This window comes from Haliaeetus leucocephalus, unplaced genomic scaffold (genome assembly GCF_000737465.1).
Source record: "Haliaeetus leucocephalus isolate CR32 unplaced genomic scaffold, Haliaeetus_leucocephalus-4.0 Scaffold182, whole genome shotgun sequence".
NCBI lineage: Eukaryota > Metazoa > Chordata > Aves > Accipitriformes > Accipitridae > Haliaeetus > Haliaeetus leucocephalus.
In genome coordinates, this window is record NW_010972618.1 from 321,485 (window position 1) to 341,049 (window position 19,565).

Sequence of the window (19,565 nt, forward strand, 5' to 3'; positions counted from 1 at the left end):
GTTAACATAGGGGAGGCAGTGATTATATTGCCTCCAATAAGTAGAAGGTTATAAAAGCCTTTTTCGAGATGTAGAAACTCTCTAGTTACTAGATGGAGGATCTACCATATTGCTTAGCAAAGAAACTGTAATACTAGATAAATATGTCACTGCAGTCTAATAGTTTCTACTTTATCTTGGTATGTTGTGTAGTGATGTTGAAGAACTTGAGTATGTTGATGAGGAGAGAAAACTGTATTTGCTTATAGTAGTATCATGAACAAGGGGATGCAGATCTGAAGAAGGCTGTCTTTCCCTTCCTTAGGACCACAAAGTCTTAAAACTTCAGTGCACATACATTACCCAGCTTAGGGTCAAAGTTGTTTGTGTGTCTGAATTGTCTCATCTAACTTCTGGTATTACTATGTCTGTGGGACAGTTGCTGTTTAAAGCAGTGTTTTACCAGTAAGATATTGATCAGTATTCTTACTTCAAATCTGTTACTAAAAGAAAATTTTGAGACACCTGTAAGATAAGATTTTGCTCTAGTTTTATGTGTATTTATAACTGCTAATATGATTGTAGCTTTTACAGAGAGGTGTAATCACCAGGGCTGTTTAGCTTTTGCTATTAAACTCAGTCCTTAAATGCACTTTCAAACTGGGAGGGGACATCTTTAACTTTTGCTTGTGAGCTTATTTAGTAATTCTGTAACTGCATGGTACTATTAAATTTGTCTATTCCAGCTCAGGAAAAATTGAAGAACTCTTCAGATAACCCTGAAAGAGACCAGATCAGGAGACGATCTTCAAGACTCTCGTCTAGTATTAGCCATGAGATTTTAAATACCGATCATGTCACAACTTCAACAGAAATTCAGCATTTGAAAGATGCAGTATCTAACCAAAAGGAATCTGAGAAGGGTAAGCAGCTTCCTGGTGTAGTCTAGATTTGTGGTGGCATGGCAGTAATCTAGTTGTTGCAAGCGCTATATTTTCACTTGCATAGCCTGCAGGCTCTATATTTGCAATTGCAATCTGATTTCATCAGCAGTGCAGAGAAAACTCAAGGAAAGTTTATATCTGTTTCTGCTGCCTGGATTGCCTTTTACTCTTGATTCTCTCTCTGTCAGTAACCCTAGCTTTTAACCTTTGTGTGATGGGAGCTTTTCCAGTAGAGGGATAACTGGCTGGGGTAACTAGCCTTGCAAAAGCAGAGCTCTGTAGGTCATAAAATAACTTAAAGGAAATGTTGTGGTTGGGGTTTTTTGCCTTTTTTTTTTTTTAAGGGATGCAGGTTATGCTTGTGAAAATAAGGTGATCACACAGTTTTAACACTTTCAGTTTGAAGAAGTAACCCAAATGCTAAACTTACAGTTTAATCCTCTTGTTGGACACTAAAAACATCAAATGGGATGCTTTTATTCTTTGACTGGGTGGAGATAATGCTCCCTTTTTTTGCCCTGTGCTTCCCTGCCATTCCCTTTCAGGGGGAGCTCTGATAATGGTTTGAGGAGACCTGTCCCATTTTAGGCTATAAAGAGTTAGCAGCCTGTGTGTTTCTAAGCAGCTCTAAATTTAGAGGGTTGCTACAAGTAGCTGTGTTGTAAAAACTTGATTTTGTGTTAATGCAACAGCAAGCAGTCTCAGCGTGGGTGGGTATCTGTCACCACTGTAATGTGATGAACATACACGTTAGTGTTCTGGAATATGCTTTTGTGTGCGTTTTACTCAATGAAAATTTTTTTCTCCATTTTAGTCCACTTAGAAATTCCTGTTGAATCTGACCAAAGGTTCAGTGAACAAGGGTTGCCTGGAAACGCATCACATAGCACAGCATTCAGTACGGATGCCAGTTTACAGGAAGAAAAAGTTGAAGACACTGAGTCTTTGTCTGTAACTGTCCGAACTCAAGAACCTTCTGCTGCTACAGGTTCAAATCTTGATTTTGTATTTAACGTTGATACATTTAAGGCAACTGATGCTAGGTGTTTTGTGCTTGTATGTGTGTCACAAACAAAAGTTGTGTGTTCTTGCAATGTTAACCATGGGGCGGGGGGGAAATGCATATTTTTATTCCTTATGGACTGAGTTTTGATATTATGCTTTGGAGATTGACAGCAATCTCCCAAAAAGTGGCAATCATAATTTTTAAATGACTGGATGTAATATTTTTAGCATGTGAATGGTGAAACTAACAAATGCCTGTTTTCAGGTTATAATTTAATGTTTGTAATTCTGGATTAAGTTGGACTAACATCTTAAAAGATCAGGTTCTTTTGTAATTTCTGTGCTGCAGGTATGTGGTAGCCTTGATGTTTGGGAATCCTGATTGTGGATTCCTATACCCTTATGTTTTGGCTTTTGTTGTACTTAAGTCCTAGACTACTTAGAGGTTTTAGTGCAAATTTATGAAATTGTTCAAACATTTCAGTGTCTGTCTTAATGTATATATTCTATTTTCTCTTGGCTGGGGAGTGTACTTACCATGCTTTTTCAAATTAAAATTTCCTATGCAGATAGTAGACTATGCCGAAATAGTGCTGTCCTGTGATTATTTTTTGTAACTTTAATACTTATATCTGCAGCTAACTGGGGAAACTTGAACTACAATTTCCCTGGTTTATGCTCTGTCAAAGAAGCTTAATTTTAAGTAGAGCAGAACATTTAGAGGGATTTACAGTTGCACAGCATTGCTAATCTGTATGTGCTAGCTTTCATCCTGTTTGTTGGTTATTCCAAACTTATCCTCCCGGTTGCATGTGTCCTCTTTCACCCACTCTTATGTAACTGTACAAATTAAATGTCCTTTCCCTTTGCCACTGATGTGCACCTTCAGTGCAGGAAGGAATTTACCTCTTTTCCTTTGCTCAGGTTTGATGTATAAATGGTCTTTTACTATTTAAAAATTAGAGCTCTTCTGATCTTGCTCTCCTTCCTAACCAGGCTGATGATATTACCCACCTGTATTCTAACTATGGTATATCCAGACTCTTTTCAGTTGATGTGTGTTGGGGCCATGCTTTTACTTCCCTACATTCTGGTGGTGAGTTTGCAAGATAGTGAGCGGCTGCAGATTCTTTTTGCTAGTCAGACTGCTGTGTCCTTTTCAGTCCATTAAGTACTTTTGGGTTTAACTTTTTTTAAACTGATGTGTTGTAGCTTGTTTTGCCTCATGAAGGCAAAATCACTGTTTGGCTGTTGTACCTGAACAGAACATTAATCTCTCTGACACCAAGGAAATGCCATTACTCTCTGTATTGGCTCTGAGTACATGAGCTATTGACAGCCTGCCTGCAAATCTCTGAAGCAAAGGAAGGATGTAAAAAGTGTTGCTCCTTCCAGTGGCTATGAATTTGTTCTTCCCCCTCTTGTAGCAGGTGGAACTGATTTAATGTACACTTTAAAGTTTAGGTTGAATACTTCCTCTGGGTAATTGCAGTGTAGTATCACTGGTTTCCTTAAGGTCATGTGCTGACAACTGGTGAAGCTTCTCACAAGTGCTTTGTCAGGTACTGCTGTAGTAGTCTGCTGTCTGGGTTAGCTAAACTGGTACCCTGTCTAGAAGTTTGCAATGCCAGCAATATTAGCAGCTAGTGCTGTGAGCTCTTTCCTTCAGAATTTGAAGTTCCTCTCCTCCAAGGTGCCCTTGAAACTGAACAGGCATCCTTGAATGTAATTTTAAGATGAATAGCCATGTCCTGTTTGCAAATTCTCATGCTGAAGTAGCTTTTGTGGATGGCAGGAGGGGCTGTCTGCTGTAGCAGCAACAGAGCATTCTTTTTTTTTCTTCCTTCTTTGGATCTCGGGAAGATGTCCGAGGAGTTCTTAATGGAAAGACTGCAGACATTTGTGTCACTGGGAGTGCAAAGAAATGCTAAAAAACAGTGGTGCTTCTTGATCCTGTTGGAATCTTGTGCTTCAGGCAAGCAGAAAGAGTGGTGGCTGTTGTGACTCCAGTCAGGCATGTGAGAAGGTGTGCAGGTACAGGCATGGCTCCAAACAGGTACAGTGAACTGAATTGTTCTGAGGTGAAGTGTGCAGGACTTGCACCTTAGAGACAGCTCTTCTAAGAGATAGAGCAGGCTGTAGCAGTTTTGAAAATGGAAAGAATTTTTAGTATGTCTGAAAATACTCACTTTTCAGCCTCTGACAAACTATTTAATAGCAGAGAAGGTATGGCAAAGCTTTCCACTACAGTGGATACAGTCACCCTTTGGACATGCTTTATATAGGAAAACGGTATGACAAAATGCTTTTTAACTTCAGTGATCTTGCACGATAAACTCACTGCATTTCTTAAAGTTTGGTTTTTAGCTGACAACCATTTAGCTTTTATTTTGTAAATTCCTGCAAATTTTCAGTTTTAAGTGCAGCATTTTTAAGATGACACTTCATGTTTTGTGTAATCTTTTGGAGGTACTCATTGCAGTATAGATTGACAAACCACAACTTCGATAAGGTCTGAGAATTTGGAGGATGGTAAATCTTGGCTTTTTGAAAGAACACAGTGTATTAACAGTATGGAAAAACTGTGTTAATGGTTGCAGGTGTTCTTCAAACAGTTAATGCAGTATTAAGAAGGCATCTGCTGCTGTTGCCTTTGTAAAATAATCCAGAAGTAGTGTCACGACCCAGACTGGACAGACCAGGGAGTCGTGTTTAATTCAAAATTCCCTCGGGCTAAATTAAGGTGGAACGACACCAAATGATCAGTTAAAGATTTTATTCATGACAGAAGCAAACTGAACTGGGGAGGCGTGGTAGTAGGTGGCAGGGTTTCTCACAACAGGAATTGGCGTAAGACTACTTCTGTAAACTGTGTGACCATATACATCAATTCAGGGAATAAGGAGATCCCTCCCGTTGAGTCACGAGGTTCAGAGCAGACCCCATTGCTTTCCAGACTCCTCCTCAGAGAAGGGTCTAGGGGCGGCTGGATCCACTCTTAGTCTCAGACTTGGTCAACGGTTTATGTCTTGAAAGGGATGAGGTTGTAGGGATTGTGGAAAAGGAAAGAGAGAAGATGACAGAGAGAGAAAAAGGAAGAGAGAAAGATTTCACCAGTCCTGGGTCCAGCGTTGGTCCAGTCAGCCGAGGGGTCCAGTCCCGGTGGGCTTGCGCACCCAGGGCTTCAGTTTGTGTCCTTTTATCATCCTTGCCCCTCCTTCGGGCGGGCACCCAAACTTGTCAAGTTAATGAACAGTTTGTGAACCTTTGGGCTTGGGGGTTGTTTGTGGAGTAACTTTTCCTTTCCTGCAGACACTGTTTGATCTTTGTATCAGAACAGCTTATTAGAACAGGGAGCTGGGCACCCTCCAGCATGCCCTCCCCCTCCTGTTGCTGATGTCTGAGCTGATGGGCTTTTCACCTTGGCTCCTTGCTGTGCAGGGTTTGTCTTTAAGCAGAACATGCCCCACCACAATGTTTGAGACATTAACTCTTTCAGTCTCTCACAAGTAGTCACAGAATATTCTCAGAAATAAAGATGATTTTACTTGGTACCATAACATGTATAATCACAAAGCTTTGGGGTTAGTGGTTAAATACTATTAAAAATGCCTCCTTCAAGGGCATCTACTTCCTTTCTTAAGTACTCATTTAGGATGCAAAGCTTTTCAGGGTGCTTCACAATGTCTTAGTTTCAAGTAACTATGAAATCAAAGGTGTTTTGAAAATTCTTACTGGTGTATGTGAACTGCAGTGTTGTCATAGCTGTATGATCATCTTCAGAGAAGACTTCTATTGAAAAAAGAAAAGTTTGGGGATCTGAGTTCAGGGCTATAATGTAGCAAGAGCTGGTACATACTCAGCAGTATGTGTTAGGGGTTACAGCAAACAAATCGCTTCTACTGACTATGAAAGAACAAATAGACAAAACGGGCTTGGTTGTGTAAAAAAGTTATTTCTCTGTATTTGTTGCTGATGGGGAAATCTCTTCCATGAAAAAACTTTAGGGAAATGATTGACAGATTTAAGGGTTTGAGTTGAACTAAAATACCAGCAGATTCTTTTCCTCTGCTTGCATACTTACGTTCTCTTGAGATGACAGTTGCATTTTATAATTACCTTGTTTTTTCCCTTGAAATTGTATAGTATGTGTTGGGGTGAGATGCTATGTTTTGTGAGGGAGGAAGTAGGGAGAGGAAATCACATGTACATTTGAAATTTATAAGGTAGAATTTCTGAATTCTGCTTTTTCAGCATTTGGGGAGCATAATTTTGGTGGCAGGTAGATGGGGCAGGACACCAGTATAATGCTGGTGTGTGACTGAACCATTGGGAGTTCAAAAAACTCTGATCCCTTTGAATACCTTTTGCCGTTATTACCACTTCCCTCTGACTTCCTAGTGTATATATTGCTAAGCATTTGTCATTTGGACTTAAACTGGGGAGAATTCCTGCTGAATGTGTAATACCTACATGTGTGGTGTCAGTCACACTGATGTGACATGTGGGATGTGGCCTTCTCCTGAGATTGCTTAATTGGATACAAGCAGTAAAGCTGTGGGAACATGACTTGGTTTGCTTGCCTAACCAAAGCCTCTGGTACAGCATGTGTACTCCTGTCAGCACCTGAGTGAGCTGGATTAAAGTTAATTCAGGAATAGGCACTCATTGAATTCTGATTTGAAGTTCAGCACTGTGGTGATGTCTGAAAATCCACACTTCTGAGCGTGGATTTTTGTTGTGGCTTAACCCCAGCCAGCAACTAAGCACCACGCAGCCGCTCACTCACTCCCCCTGCTACCCAGTGGGATGGGGGAGAAAATCAGGAAAAGAAGTAAAACTCGTGGGTTGAGATAAGAACAGTTTAATAGAACAGAAAAGAAGAAACTAATAATGATAACACTAATAAAATGACAACAGCAACAATAAAAGGATGGGACTGTACAAGTGATGCGCAGTGCCCACCGATCGACACCCAGCTACTCCCTGAGCAGCGATACCCCGCCCCACTCCCCCCAGTTTATACACTAGATGTGGTGTCACATGGTATGGAATACCCCGTTGGCCAGTTTGGGTCAGGTGCTCTGGCTGTGTCCTGTGCCAACTTCTTGTGCCCCTCCAGCTTTCTCGCTGGCTGGGCATGAGAAGCTGAAAAATCCTTGACTTTAGACTAAACACTACTTAGCAACAACTGAAAACGTGAGTGTTATCAACATTCTTCTCATACTGAACTGAAAACATAGCACTGTACCAGCTACTAGGAAGACAATTAACTCTGTCCCATCTGAAACCAGGACAATTTTGTTTCATTTAATTAAAGCCATCTCATTTAATGTTAGAAATGCCAGGCATGCACCTGGATGAACATCCAGATGTGGCAAGCAGGTGTTTTTGTTGGAGAAAACTCTTAAGGTTGGGGAATAAGAATTGTACAGGGTGTTTCTGAGTAAATACTGTCACCTGAACTCCAGGTAAAAAAAAAAAAAAATCTACATTTCCGTACTTAACCAACATTAAATATGTTGGTAACGAGTGGTTTATTGATACAAGAGTTTCAAAATCCGTCAATCCTATCATGGATATATCTTCTGTAGTTAAAAGTAGATCTCTGTTCCTGTACGTGCTTCTGTCTTGTGGGATTGTGCCTGTACACTCCGCTGCCGATGAGCTGCCTGATGGGGGAACAGTGAGACTTGGGCTTTCACCTCGGAGTAGTGCGTGTGCATGGCACCGACAGAGGCCTCTCGGTGTGGGATCTGAAAATGTCTCAGAAAATTGCCAGTGGCTTTCTGCTCGGAGTAGGGTGGGGGGCTGTTAAGGAGTCTAAGTATGCTGTCCTAAAATAACTGGTGTTGGAGGTTGAAAGCTGAGTTAACTTATTTTGTGGGTAATTATCAAGGGAACAGATAAGACATCTCTCTAAATATTAATAACTGTATGTCAAGCAGTTATGTTCTCAGACTGCCATGTGTATTAAATTTGGGGTTTGGAAAGGTGAGAAGTATGTTGTCAGAGTAGGCAGTGCGGGTGGAAAAAAGGGTATTTTTTTCCCTACAAGATTACTATAAAATAAAGCATGGAAGCTAAGGTCAAAGATAACTTTTCAGAATGAGTGTAACATTGTAACCTGATACTAACTTTTTTATTTGTCTGTTTATTTGTCTTTCATTCTAGTCATGTGATGGGAATTAATTCTCTTCCTGTAGGAAAATACTACAAAACATAATAAAATTAATAACCTTCATTTTCTTCAGTGCGTTGTGTTTGGCATGGGTGAGTGATGCACCCTGCTAGCTTTCATTTGCATGACGTATAGGAAGGACATGAATCTTATACCATTTGAATATCAGGAATTTTTAAGGACAGAAGTGCTCTTTTTAAAAGAGTGTTTTCCCAGTCACTGGTTGGTAGATGATTCAAAGTTTATAGTAGTTGCAGATATTTCTAACAGCAAATACAATTTGGAGTGTTTATATCCTTGTTATATTTTAAAATGTGTATGTCTGTAATGTGTTCTGAAAGGGCAATATGGCATTGCCTGTCAAAACGTAAGTTCCTTTTTTGAAATTTTCAGCAAAATTCTGATTAATTACATGTACTAGAGGATAAAAATCCTATTCTGCTGGTTTTTGGCTCCTCTAATGTTTAGGGACCAGAATTAGTGATTAGGGTTTAGCTAAATCAAGTTGCCTTTCAAAAAAGCAGGTCTGTTGGCAAATTTTTGCAGCCAGTTAAAGTTCTGTTTCATATATCTGAAAACAGGCTTAGAAGCACTGTACAGCTGTCTGTGTGTTTTTACTCTTACAAACTGATTTGACTTTAATGGTGAGCTGCCTTTGCTTTGCACAGATCTGCTATCGTGTTTGTAGTTGTATTTCCCAGAACTCTTAAGGTTACTTTTTTTATTTGCATAGACATGTGTCAGGGATTCCATTTGCCTTATACTTACCATGTGTTTTTCTAATTTTGTCACTTTTAGCTTTGGGTTTCAGTTAAGAAGCATATCTTTGCATCCAGTTTGAGGGAGCAGCTGTTTATCCTGCAGTTTACCTAGGTAGGCTTTGATCCTTCAAGGTAGTGTAAAAGCTGCCATTTTAAGCCTAGCAATATAGTACATAAAGAAAACCATCCTGCCTTGCTCACTTAAAGTTTCTTACAGCTAGACACCATGATCTGGACATGGTGTTTCAGTTACACCTCAAAGTGCAGGTAAAGCCTTTATATCCACCTGGCTGCTAGCCCCCTCTAAAGGTATGTCAAGGTTTGCACAGTGGTGCACTGCATGCATACAAGATTTTTTTGTCAGAGTACACACTTCCCTGGTTTTAGTGTTAGAAACTTAGTGCCAGCACAGGGAGAAGATGGTGAGTTAGAGGATTATATGAAATACTGTCTTGAGTAGTTCTTGCAATGTCAAGTAATGTTTCAGGCTCAAAAATCACAACTTTGTAAACGTGTAATGATCTGTGATTATTGATGCTGTATGTATTTATTACACCAAGCATCTACTTGAGTGAATTCTGGATGCACTGGAAATGGTTGGATGCTGTCTTTACCTAAAGTAGTTTGAGAAGAGCAATTAGGCAAGATGTTCTTTGTTTCACAACTGAGATCTTGAAAGACAGAGGTGTCTGAAAATAAAGGAAGAAACATGGTTTGGGTGCTAAAATGATGAACAGGAACACTTTTGGTGAGCTCAAGAATAGCACCACAAGATTTCAGAAGAAATAAGACCAAATAAATGGGTAATTAATGAGGAAGCTAGCCCAGTGGTGTGAAGTGATCCAAAGCACAGTGTAAAAAAGCGTCAGCTCAAGAAAGGTATTGGTAACAAGCAAATAATCTTGAAAATAATACAGATCTCCAGAAGCACCAGAGAACAGAAGTTCTGGAGAGACTCAATCTGTGTAGCTTAACAGCAGGTGAAGGAATAATTTGATCTTCACTTAATGTTTCTGTGGAGACCAGGAAACGGAGACTAGAAGTCTCATCAGTTTAACAGGCAGTTGTGTGTGAAGATCTAATGGCCTTGCTGCAGTTTCTAGCCAACTTGAATTGGGGGAAAATGCTTAGTGTTATGTGCACTGTTGGTTTTCTGGGATAGCTTACCAGTGTGTTGCAGAAGATGCCTCAGGATGGCAGACTTTCAGTCAAGATATTGTGCTGCTGCTAAACTTTCCTGTCCCAGCATGAGTCAATTAAAACAAAGAATTGAGGGGGGTGGGGGGAAATCTCTAGTGGACTCAGAAGCTTGGCATGGTGACATTTTACTGTGAACTTACTGCTGAACATGATCAGAGCTTGAACCTTGGATAATACAGCACAATAGGAAGTGAGAGAGGTTGCTGACTTGAATGCTGAAGGGATTCTTTTTTCTCTGTAGTGAAAGTTAAAGGAGACACTCTTGCTTGACCTTGAGTCTGTGTGCTTAATGTTGTAATGGCTAATTGAATGCCAGGTGAGGAGTTTTAATTTTGGTTATAAACATGGAAGAAATAGCAAGTGGTAGGTCTATAATTAACTTCCCTCTGTACTTGGAGAAAACACCCACTAAACTCCTCTGAAAAGGCAAGTGCCTGAAAATCTGAAGCCACTAGAGCAAAACTTTCTCTCTATAGAAACCAGTTTTAGTACCATGTGTTGTGAGCAAAAATTGTATGTATGTGTAAGGATGGAAGTTCCCCCCCTTAGACGTTGGTGTAATGGGTCAGCTTTGGAGCATTTGGCTGGGAGCACAGGCTCTTCAGAGGCCTTCCTGGGTGGCAGAGTTGGGCATCAGTTTCCTGCTGAGCCCTGGTTTCAGGGAGTTCTTATTGTATGCCCCCAAATGTGGTGGTAATGCTAATAATTTAAGCTTTATTTCAAACTGTGAGGGATTGTCTGTGGTTTTATTACTCTGAATAGATTCCTGTTGCATGTTGTACTAAGATTTTGTCTGCTTTCCTTACCCTGTGTCTTTGTTACCTCTGTTTCTAAACTTCAGCTGACACGATCCTGTGTTCCTCTTCTAACTTGTAGCTGATCAGTTAGAAGCCATTCCCTGTATCTTCTCCAGAATTTCTGTCTCAGTGGAGGGGAGTTGCTCTGAGCTTGGATACAGGGCCTTATCATGGCAGTTGTGTGATGGTATAATAGTTTCCCTTGTCATCTTTTGTAATATTTTTTGGCTAAATCTTCAGACCCTATTACCCCCTTCTGCTGCAGTTAAGTTTTCCCACCTTCATGTTAGTTAAGTAGAAACAAGTTCTCTTTCATTGTCCTGAATGTTGTTTTTCAGCTTTACGGTCAAGAGAACCTTTCTGCACTTGCTTTCACTAAACCCACAGGCCATTTCACTGACTGTTCCTGAAATACTTTTTTTCATTCTTTATGAATGCAACTTTTGATGGTGTACAGTATCTTTCAGTTTTGGTATTGGCAAACTTTGTTGTTCTGCAAGCGTGATCCAATTGTCTGGCTTTGTTGCAATCTTATTACCATAATTGCTTAAAGCGGCATCTCTGCCAGCATGTTCTTAATATGGCTACACCAAAATGTCTTACTCTTTCTCCTTGTCGTTATTTTTGTGAAACACCCAAAAGCAGTGTCTGCATTTTTACTGTTCTCAAAATTAAGTGAATAGCTTTCTTTTAACCAGTCTGATATGCATATGACTTCTTAATCCTTCCCTGTCCGTCAGCCTCCATAGTACCATTACTTGTTTTTTCTCTATGAATGACTTCCAAGTTTTGTTTCTTTGTCATAACACATTACTTATGTCATAGCGAAGAAAAGCTTTGTCTAACTCTTAAGTATGCAGCTCACTAACACTCACTATTTTTGTTGCTATATGCTAAAAATTTCTCAAGCTGTCCTGTGTTCTTACACCAAGATTGTGTCGACACTACCTTTAACACTCCCATTCAGTGCGTTCCTGCATATGTGCACTTGTGGAAAGTCTTATTCTTTCTGCACTTTTGTTTGTAATGTTTCTGGGTCCTTTTGTGTTCCTTGTTTTCAACTACTTCTAATATAATGTCTTAATTTTCATTCACGTGCTGCCTACCTTCAGTTTTGCATCACTGTTGCTAGGTGTGGGTCTTAGCTTTAACCACTTCATCTTTCTTAATCCTCCAAGTTTGAAAATAGTGGCAAATATGGAAATAATATTTTAGTACTGGCAAAACAAATGGAAAAATTTATTTGGAAGCTGTTTTGTAAAAATGACACTTCCTTTCCATTGTCTTTTAGTTGGTGAGAGATTTTTTTTTGATGCTGTGTGCATATTAGTGATGGATAATTGCCTGGATCTCTTTATGTCTGTGTGTTTCCAAATTTCTACCTCTCCTTTGTTATATTGAGTACAGATACTGGTGACAATAATCTGATTTACTCTTAGTTCAAAATGTTTCTTTTGTGTATTTCTTAGCAAAAACATGGATTAAAAGTTTCTGAAATGCTGGAAGAAGTAGGAGTTTACCAGGTCAAGTTTAGGTATAGCCCTGGATTGCACAGCAGTGCTCTTTAAAACAGATGCCTTAAGGTTCTTTCATTTGAGTCTGAAGACTTTCCTTGCTTTTTTTGAGAAACTAATTAACTATAGCTCATAGGGGAAATTTTTTAACAGATGCAAGCCATTTTCTTTTTGCTCAGTTTCATTCTTTCATTGCTGCTTGAAAATTGAAATTTAAATTAAATAAATTGAAATTTATTTCAATTTTACTTGAAAAATGTAGTTCTGACGTACTACTTCCTTTGTTCTTGGCAGTAACCAGACTTTGGTGGTACGACAACACATCCAGAAAGCAGGCAGCAAAATAATTATAAGCAAAGAAGCAGAACTGTTTTTCTTGGAAAATGCTTTCACCAAAGATGTGAACAGTTATAAACAATTAAATAAATACTTGATAGAACATAATCTTCAGTGTTCTGACTAAATACACAGTTTGTGTAATTCAGCCTCATATCTATAGTAGCACTATATACAGTGATATTAGCTGTTGGGGAAGGGACTCATGGAAGCAAAATGTTGTTTCCTGATGATAACTCATTCATAAAAACACTGGCATCATGACAACCAATTTTTAAGAGCACGGTAGGGCAGAGTTTTCCCTTAAAAGCTATTGACCTTAACGGCAGATACAGCATTAAAACTTTATTTTTAGCATTTCATAGCTAACATGATTGTATGCATGCCCATTTCTTATCTTTTTTTGTTGTTTTAAGTTTAGGAAACAATTTGATAAATATAGCAAATGCATGGGGGAATTTATCTGTTTTGTTCTTACAGTAACAAAACCTTGTAGGAGAGCAGATTTTCTTGCATCAAAAAAAGCTGCAACTGTTGATCAAGATCACCAGTTTAGATGCAAGTTCTTGGACTGTTCAAAATCCTTCCGCAAAGCCAAGTTGTTGCATTATCACTTGAAATACTTTCATGGAGTGGAGAAGGCTGCAGAATCACAGCAGAACCCTGTAAAAAGAAATATTCAAACCAGAGCTTCTTTGGCTTCTGAAAAAGCTAATCAAGAAAGGTCAAAAAGAGGACGGATTGCAGCTAGTTCGCTCTGTAAGTATGTTGCTGATCTCTTCCTTTTTTTCAACAGCAGCAGGCAGGACAAGCTGGAAAGAGCAGAAATAGATTTTCTTTTGGGGTGAAGGAATCTCTTTTGGGCTCCATCTTAGTATATTTCTTTGTGGACAAGCAGCATAATATGTGTGAACATTATGTTTTAGAGAAGATAAAACTGAAGGAACTACCTTATCTAGAAATATAGATCATGTTCTATAATGAACCAACTGTTCAGCTTCTCTTCTTCCTTTAATAGCTCACTTGAGTATTAAAGCTCTGTTCTTTTTTCAAAACTACAATTCCCTGAATTCCTGATTTTGTGTTTTGTTTTGTTTTTGTTTTTTTTCCCCTGGCTTAACAAATACCTAATTAGTATTGTTCAAAGACTATTGTCCTTTTCTGTCTTAAGGAAACAGTCTGAGTAACTCCAGTGCTCTCCTATTTCTTACTTGGTCTTTACATGTCATGGTCTGACTTCAAGAGTATACTTGGCTAGAAATCCAGTACCACTTTCTGCAGTATTTACTGTTCTCATTGATGGACCTGTGGGGGAAAAAAAAGTCCTAGTATTTAACAAAATTGCTACAGCTGTACTTGAAAAAGATCCTCACACAACTGATGGGTAGTGGAAAGGGATAAAAACTTAATGGTTAGGAAAAAAAAAATCAATGCTTATGTTATAATTACTTTGCAGTCTTCAGAATCACATTAACTTCTGCTTCACCATCTCACTCTCTGAAGCACTTTCTTCCTAGTGTCCTGTGTAACATCAGAGTGGCAATCTAGGTCTAGTTGTGAATTGCAGTGTTGTTTTTGATAACCTATCCAAACTTTGTTCTTGTGGACTGACTTCCCTTTGTACTGCAGGTCCATAAAAATTGTCTTCTCTTTTGTATTCTGGTTGAGCCTGTTTTATAGAATCCAGCTTTCTCTTTGCTGAATTCCCTGGTGGTTTTTGTCTTTGCATTTGATCTTTCATTAATACCCTGTTTAAGAATTTTGAAGTCTTGAAAGTTGTTCACTGAGCTACAGCTCGCTACAGCAGAATATATCTAGCCTTACTTTGCTTCATGTCTGCTTTCCCTAGTGTGTCCATTAACTGTTTTTTCATTTGAGGGGCTACTGCCAGTTCCTAACAAGTGTAACATAACGTACTGCTACTACATGTAAACTTCTATGCCCCAAATACTTCTGTAACTTTAATGCAAAGGAATAAGATTTGGTTAGGTAGAGGAAGATTTTTCTTTAAATGCGTTAGGGTGTGCCGACTGGTGTTTATTATACTTTGCATGCAGCTTAAATGAAACCCAAGCACTGCCTTGACAAACACACCTGAGACGAGTGCTTTATGAAGAATGGCTGTTAACAACTGCACAGTGATCAAAGTAGGCTTGCATGTCACATGCTTTTCCATAAACGGACTTCTATTCAGCTTTTTGTAACTGCATAATTATTTTGGTTCGAGAAGTTGTTTTCCTGTGGTTGTCTGGAATGAACTGACGAGTGACTCAAGATCTTGACCCTTTCATTTATCCTTTCCCCCATGTGTACACTGTTGGTTTGATATCATCATCTTGGCCACATGGGCAGGTAATTCATTATGGTGTTGAGTTGTAACTGTATTTGCTTATTTTAAGCCCCCACCCCTTTCACTCCTCATTTGTGGATGGGTACTTTTAACCTGGATTGTTTCAGTGATGCATTTCATAGCATATCCCTGCAAATAGTCCCTGGGTTGTGCTGACAGCTGTTGAACAGTGCATCAAAGTGAAAGGTGGACCGTAAATTTTTCAAGTCACCTTCACTGTCAAAGCCTGTTATTGTGGAGCTACAGTAAGGTTTTTCTTGATGAGGAAAAGTAATGTCGTCATATATCAGTTATATTGTATGTCTGATACTAAGTGCCATTTGGTTTTTAACTCATTGAGTTCTTAATTCTTCTAATTTTTGTTGTGGGGGTACCACACGTTGTGAGGTAGAGTTAATGGGGTTTATGAGCTCATACTGTTGCATTTTGTGTTCTGTTCTGTCTTTTTGGAAGCATCTCTTCTGTTATTAATGACATGTATAGGAAGATAGCCTGCTAAGCAAGACTTTCTCCATGTCCACTGAACGCTTTTATGTCACCTTTTTAAAAGGCTTTTCAGGAGTACTGCTTAGTGAGAGCAAAGGCTTTTGAATACATAATTTAAGTATGGTACACGGTGGGTTTACTTTTCATCTTTACAATCCTTTTGTGAGCAAAAACTCTCCTGGTCAAAGTGAATATATTTAAATAATTTTACCTTTTGGTACAAATGTCCTTTTCTTTTCTTTTATACTTCGTTATATTAGATAGGTTTTAGTGCTTAAGAAAAGGTGGCAGTTTCTAACAGATAAGACTTCAGAAATCATGAGTCTTGTTATTCCATAAGCTTGGAGATACTCTTGCTTTAGAAGCTTTAGTACACTTAAGTCTTTATCTCACAAGTTTTATTTTGGAGTTCTGGAACTCCTTACTATTTCTGCTACACATCAAAATAAAATAATAAGTAAATGGTGGGGGTGGACTGTTGTCTGTATTTAAAGTGAAAATACTGTTTTTAAAGTTCTGGGAAATTATGCAATATTCAGCAAAACCTTTTCTTTGTGCTTAAAATCAGAATTTTGACACATAGAAAAGATGGATATAAGTGGTCTTCAATGACCATGTTGTGGGATGCAGGAAGAACAATTTAAGTATAATTACTTTGCACTAAAGTGGAGACTGAAATTTCAACATCTGAAGTGTAAATCATGCCACTTGGTGTTGGCTTCAAAACTTGAGTGAGATGGACAGGTTAATGTGGAACAGATTTGTCTTGTGTCTCCCTTTTCCCTAAGAAGGATCTTACTTTGCAGCGGCAAATTCAACAGATATCTCTCTAAATTCTGTAGTGGCTCTTCGTTGAACAGAGGGGAAGGAACTACCACTGCCTAGCTTGTATTTTAGATATGCCTTACTACTCTGAACAGAATGATGCAGACTTAAATGGCTACTGGATGCATTCAGGCAATACCTCTTTTTAATTTATCAGGAAATATTGCAAGATCATTGTGATGAAACAACTCTTCCCCCAACCCCATGTTATAATACTTACCTCCATGAGTATTGCTGCTATTTGGTCTTCAATGAGAGCATTGTCCTTACAGAGAATAAGGCACTTGCTTTTTTTGTCCCTTTGGAATATAGAAGATGCAGACATTTCTGCCCTCAGCTCTTAAGTTGCGTTTCACCTCTGCAGGTGCATTATAGAGCCACCTGCAGCCCTTCTCTTAAAGAGGAGAATCAAGACCTGCACAGACATAAATAGATGCACAGGCTTAAAACAAGCTTTTTGAGCATAGGCAGCAGATGACTTCTCAAAGTCTGTCTTCCAGGAAAGACTTGCTTAAGTTTTTGACAGTTCAAATTGAGATGTTCTATCAAATTTATCACTTGAAATTGAATGTGGTATAGTATGTATTAAAACTTTTGGCAGTTAGTTACTACTTGTGGATTGCTGTAATAAAAAAAACTGAGTAGAACCACATTCCATCTTCATATGCATTAACCTTAGGATAGACTTTTTTCTTTGTTGTCCCTTCCCTTTCTCTGCACAATCAGTTTACTGTTGGAAGTATGTTCATCCCATACTGTGACTTGTGCCCTGCAAACACTTATTGTAAACACTTCCTCTGAAGGTGTCAGTTTTCTCTTTCAGATGCCTGTTTATCCATGTTATTTTATGTGAAGTGCCTACAAAAGGTTATTTTTGATGAAGTTTGTTGTTTCCTGACGTACACCTCTCCAGGGGCACAAGGCATGGAATAGCTTCATTTAATTCTTTGTACCTGCAACTCCTAACTTTAATGTCTTAACTTCTTGACTTTGAGTCTTTCTGAATTGGTGGCTTTCATTTTTTAGTAAAATCTTTTTCATTTGGAGATTCAACAAAATTTAGTTCAAGCCCTTGTGTTGAACAATTTTTCTGAAATCTGAAAGTCAACTTGTGCCAGACTTCAGTGCTCACACAGGTGGTGTACCTCCTGTCAGACCTTCGAAACACTCTATACTTAGGTATACTATAGGTACTGAAGGTTTGTCAGGAAGTTCTAACCTCATTAGATGTGAACAAGTAGGGGATTTGATAATGTGTGTGCAAGGAAATGCCATCAAAACCTTCATTAAGGTGTCTGGTGTACCCTTAATGCTCTTAACCACTTAGTAGTGCTGACAGACTTGATGCTGCCCTCAGCACAACTGTCTTACTGACAGGGACTTTGTCAGTTGATACCCTTACACTCCTAGGGAGATAGTTCAGTTTCCCTGAGGAGTTTTGCTTTAATAGAAGTTAAACCTGATTTTGAGACTTTAAAAATGCTGTGCAGTATTAGGCTGCAGTTTTTGTATGTGGGTATATAATGGCAGCTTCAGTCTGGCAAGTTGCTGCCAGTCTTGGCTCTGCTGTTCTCCTTGCCATGAGGAAGAAAAGACAGCAACAGACCTGTGATTTGTAGTTCAGAGACTGTAAAAAATCTGTCCCTACTGAGGAGTCCATAAAAGGTACTTAACGAAAAAACATGCATATTGTCACTAGGTTTAAATTTTTGTACATGACCTTGTTCTTAGAAAATTCTGCCTCCTTGGAGTTAGTTACAGTGTGTTTTGTTAATGTATAAAGTGTCTTAATGCCAGGAATCTGTGTAAAGAAAAAAGTGGTCTCATCTTTACTCATGGTACTGATGAGATCCTAACCACGCGTGCATAGGCAACAGGTTAGCAAACTTGCTTTGACAACTTAAACATCTAAGGCATCTAGTTGTCAACTGATAGCTGTTAATGTGAACCTCTGGCATGTGGCTTAGTGGTTTTCAGGGTGACCCTTCGGGGGGGCTTCCTGTTTCATCTGAATATTGGCTGACAGATGTCTCTTTGCTAGGCAGTGGAATGTGCATGGGTGACCTACAAACAGAGGGTTTCTTGTTGGAGTAGGTGAAGATCTGCATTAACACCCTCTGTGTTCTGCAGAATTGTCGATTGTCTTTTTGGCTTATCTTGAGAATACTGCATTTAGTTTGTGGAGGATGGCTGTGTAAAATACTACAGCTGTAAGTCAAGGTGATATGTGGTCTTTCAGTTCTTGGAAATACAAGTGGATATTCTCAGCAAATGATCTCACAGCTGTGCATGGTGAATATTTTCTAATTCACAACACTTGGGAATTCAGTCTCTTTTGCTCCCTGTGAAGGCTGAATTATCTTCTTAACTGGGGTCTGACATCTTTTGTGTTCCATTGGACAGAAAGCTATTGCCTTGTCTGTCGCCAAGTCTTGACATGCTTAGGTGTAAGTTCTCTTAAGGCTCTGTCCTCGTGGCTTCTAAATGGCTGAAGTGGTTTCATATCTCAAGTCTGTATTTGTTAGTTTCCAAGACCTTCACTGCTGCTTGATCAGCTCTTTATATGGAAGAGGATACTTTTCCCAGGCTTAAAGAAGAGAGGCCTGATAGAACTCTGTGGAAGAGGGCTGTGGGCAGTTAATCAGCAAGCCTCCATTTTTTTATGAACATATCTCCTGTTCCTGTTAGTGGTATTTAGTGTCATCTGAGCTAGAAACTAATCTGCTGGTGGTTAATTACAATGTCACTGTTCAAGAACAGTGGAACTGTTCACTGCTCTGGATGTCAGGAGGGCTCTTGTGGTCTATTTGTAGAGAATAGTGTAATTCTAATGATAAATGATATTCTGGATCATAGAGGTATTGAAGGGTACTAATAGCTATTTTGATTTTTGTTTGAGTTGGTCATCATCAGGAATGTGTGGAAGTTGTAGCTTAGATGCTACCTGTGTCTTATCTCAGGATATCTCTGTAAGACAAGTGCAAGTGTCTTCATGGGACCTGTATAGACAGTTTTAGGAAATACATAGGAGTCTATGAGCACGATCCTGCTGTTCACTACAGACTCACAGTACAGTCATCTTGTTGCCTGGTAGTCTCAGTAGAGTGCTTACATGGACAAGTGACTTGCAAGAGAAGTTTGTTATAGCACTAACAAAAGTTGAAGGTGTTGTCCATGTAAATTCGGT

General features: G+C 39.1%; 1 protein-coding gene across 1 annotated transcript in view; it reads left to right on the plus strand.

Annotated features, from left to right (window-relative positions):
* Positions 1 to 19,565, plus strand: part of PHF20 (PHD finger protein 20) — a 73,697-nt gene that overhangs the window by 25,219 nt on the left and 28,913 nt on the right. Inside the window, exons 11-13 of the mRNA XM_010564524.1 lie at positions 726 to 902; positions 1,738 to 1,911; positions 13,198 to 13,476. Of these exons, the coding sequence (XP_010562826.1) occupies positions 726 to 902; positions 1,738 to 1,911; positions 13,198 to 13,476 (630 nt within the window). The remainder of the gene's footprint in view (positions 1 to 725; positions 903 to 1,737; positions 1,912 to 13,197; positions 13,477 to 19,565) is intronic.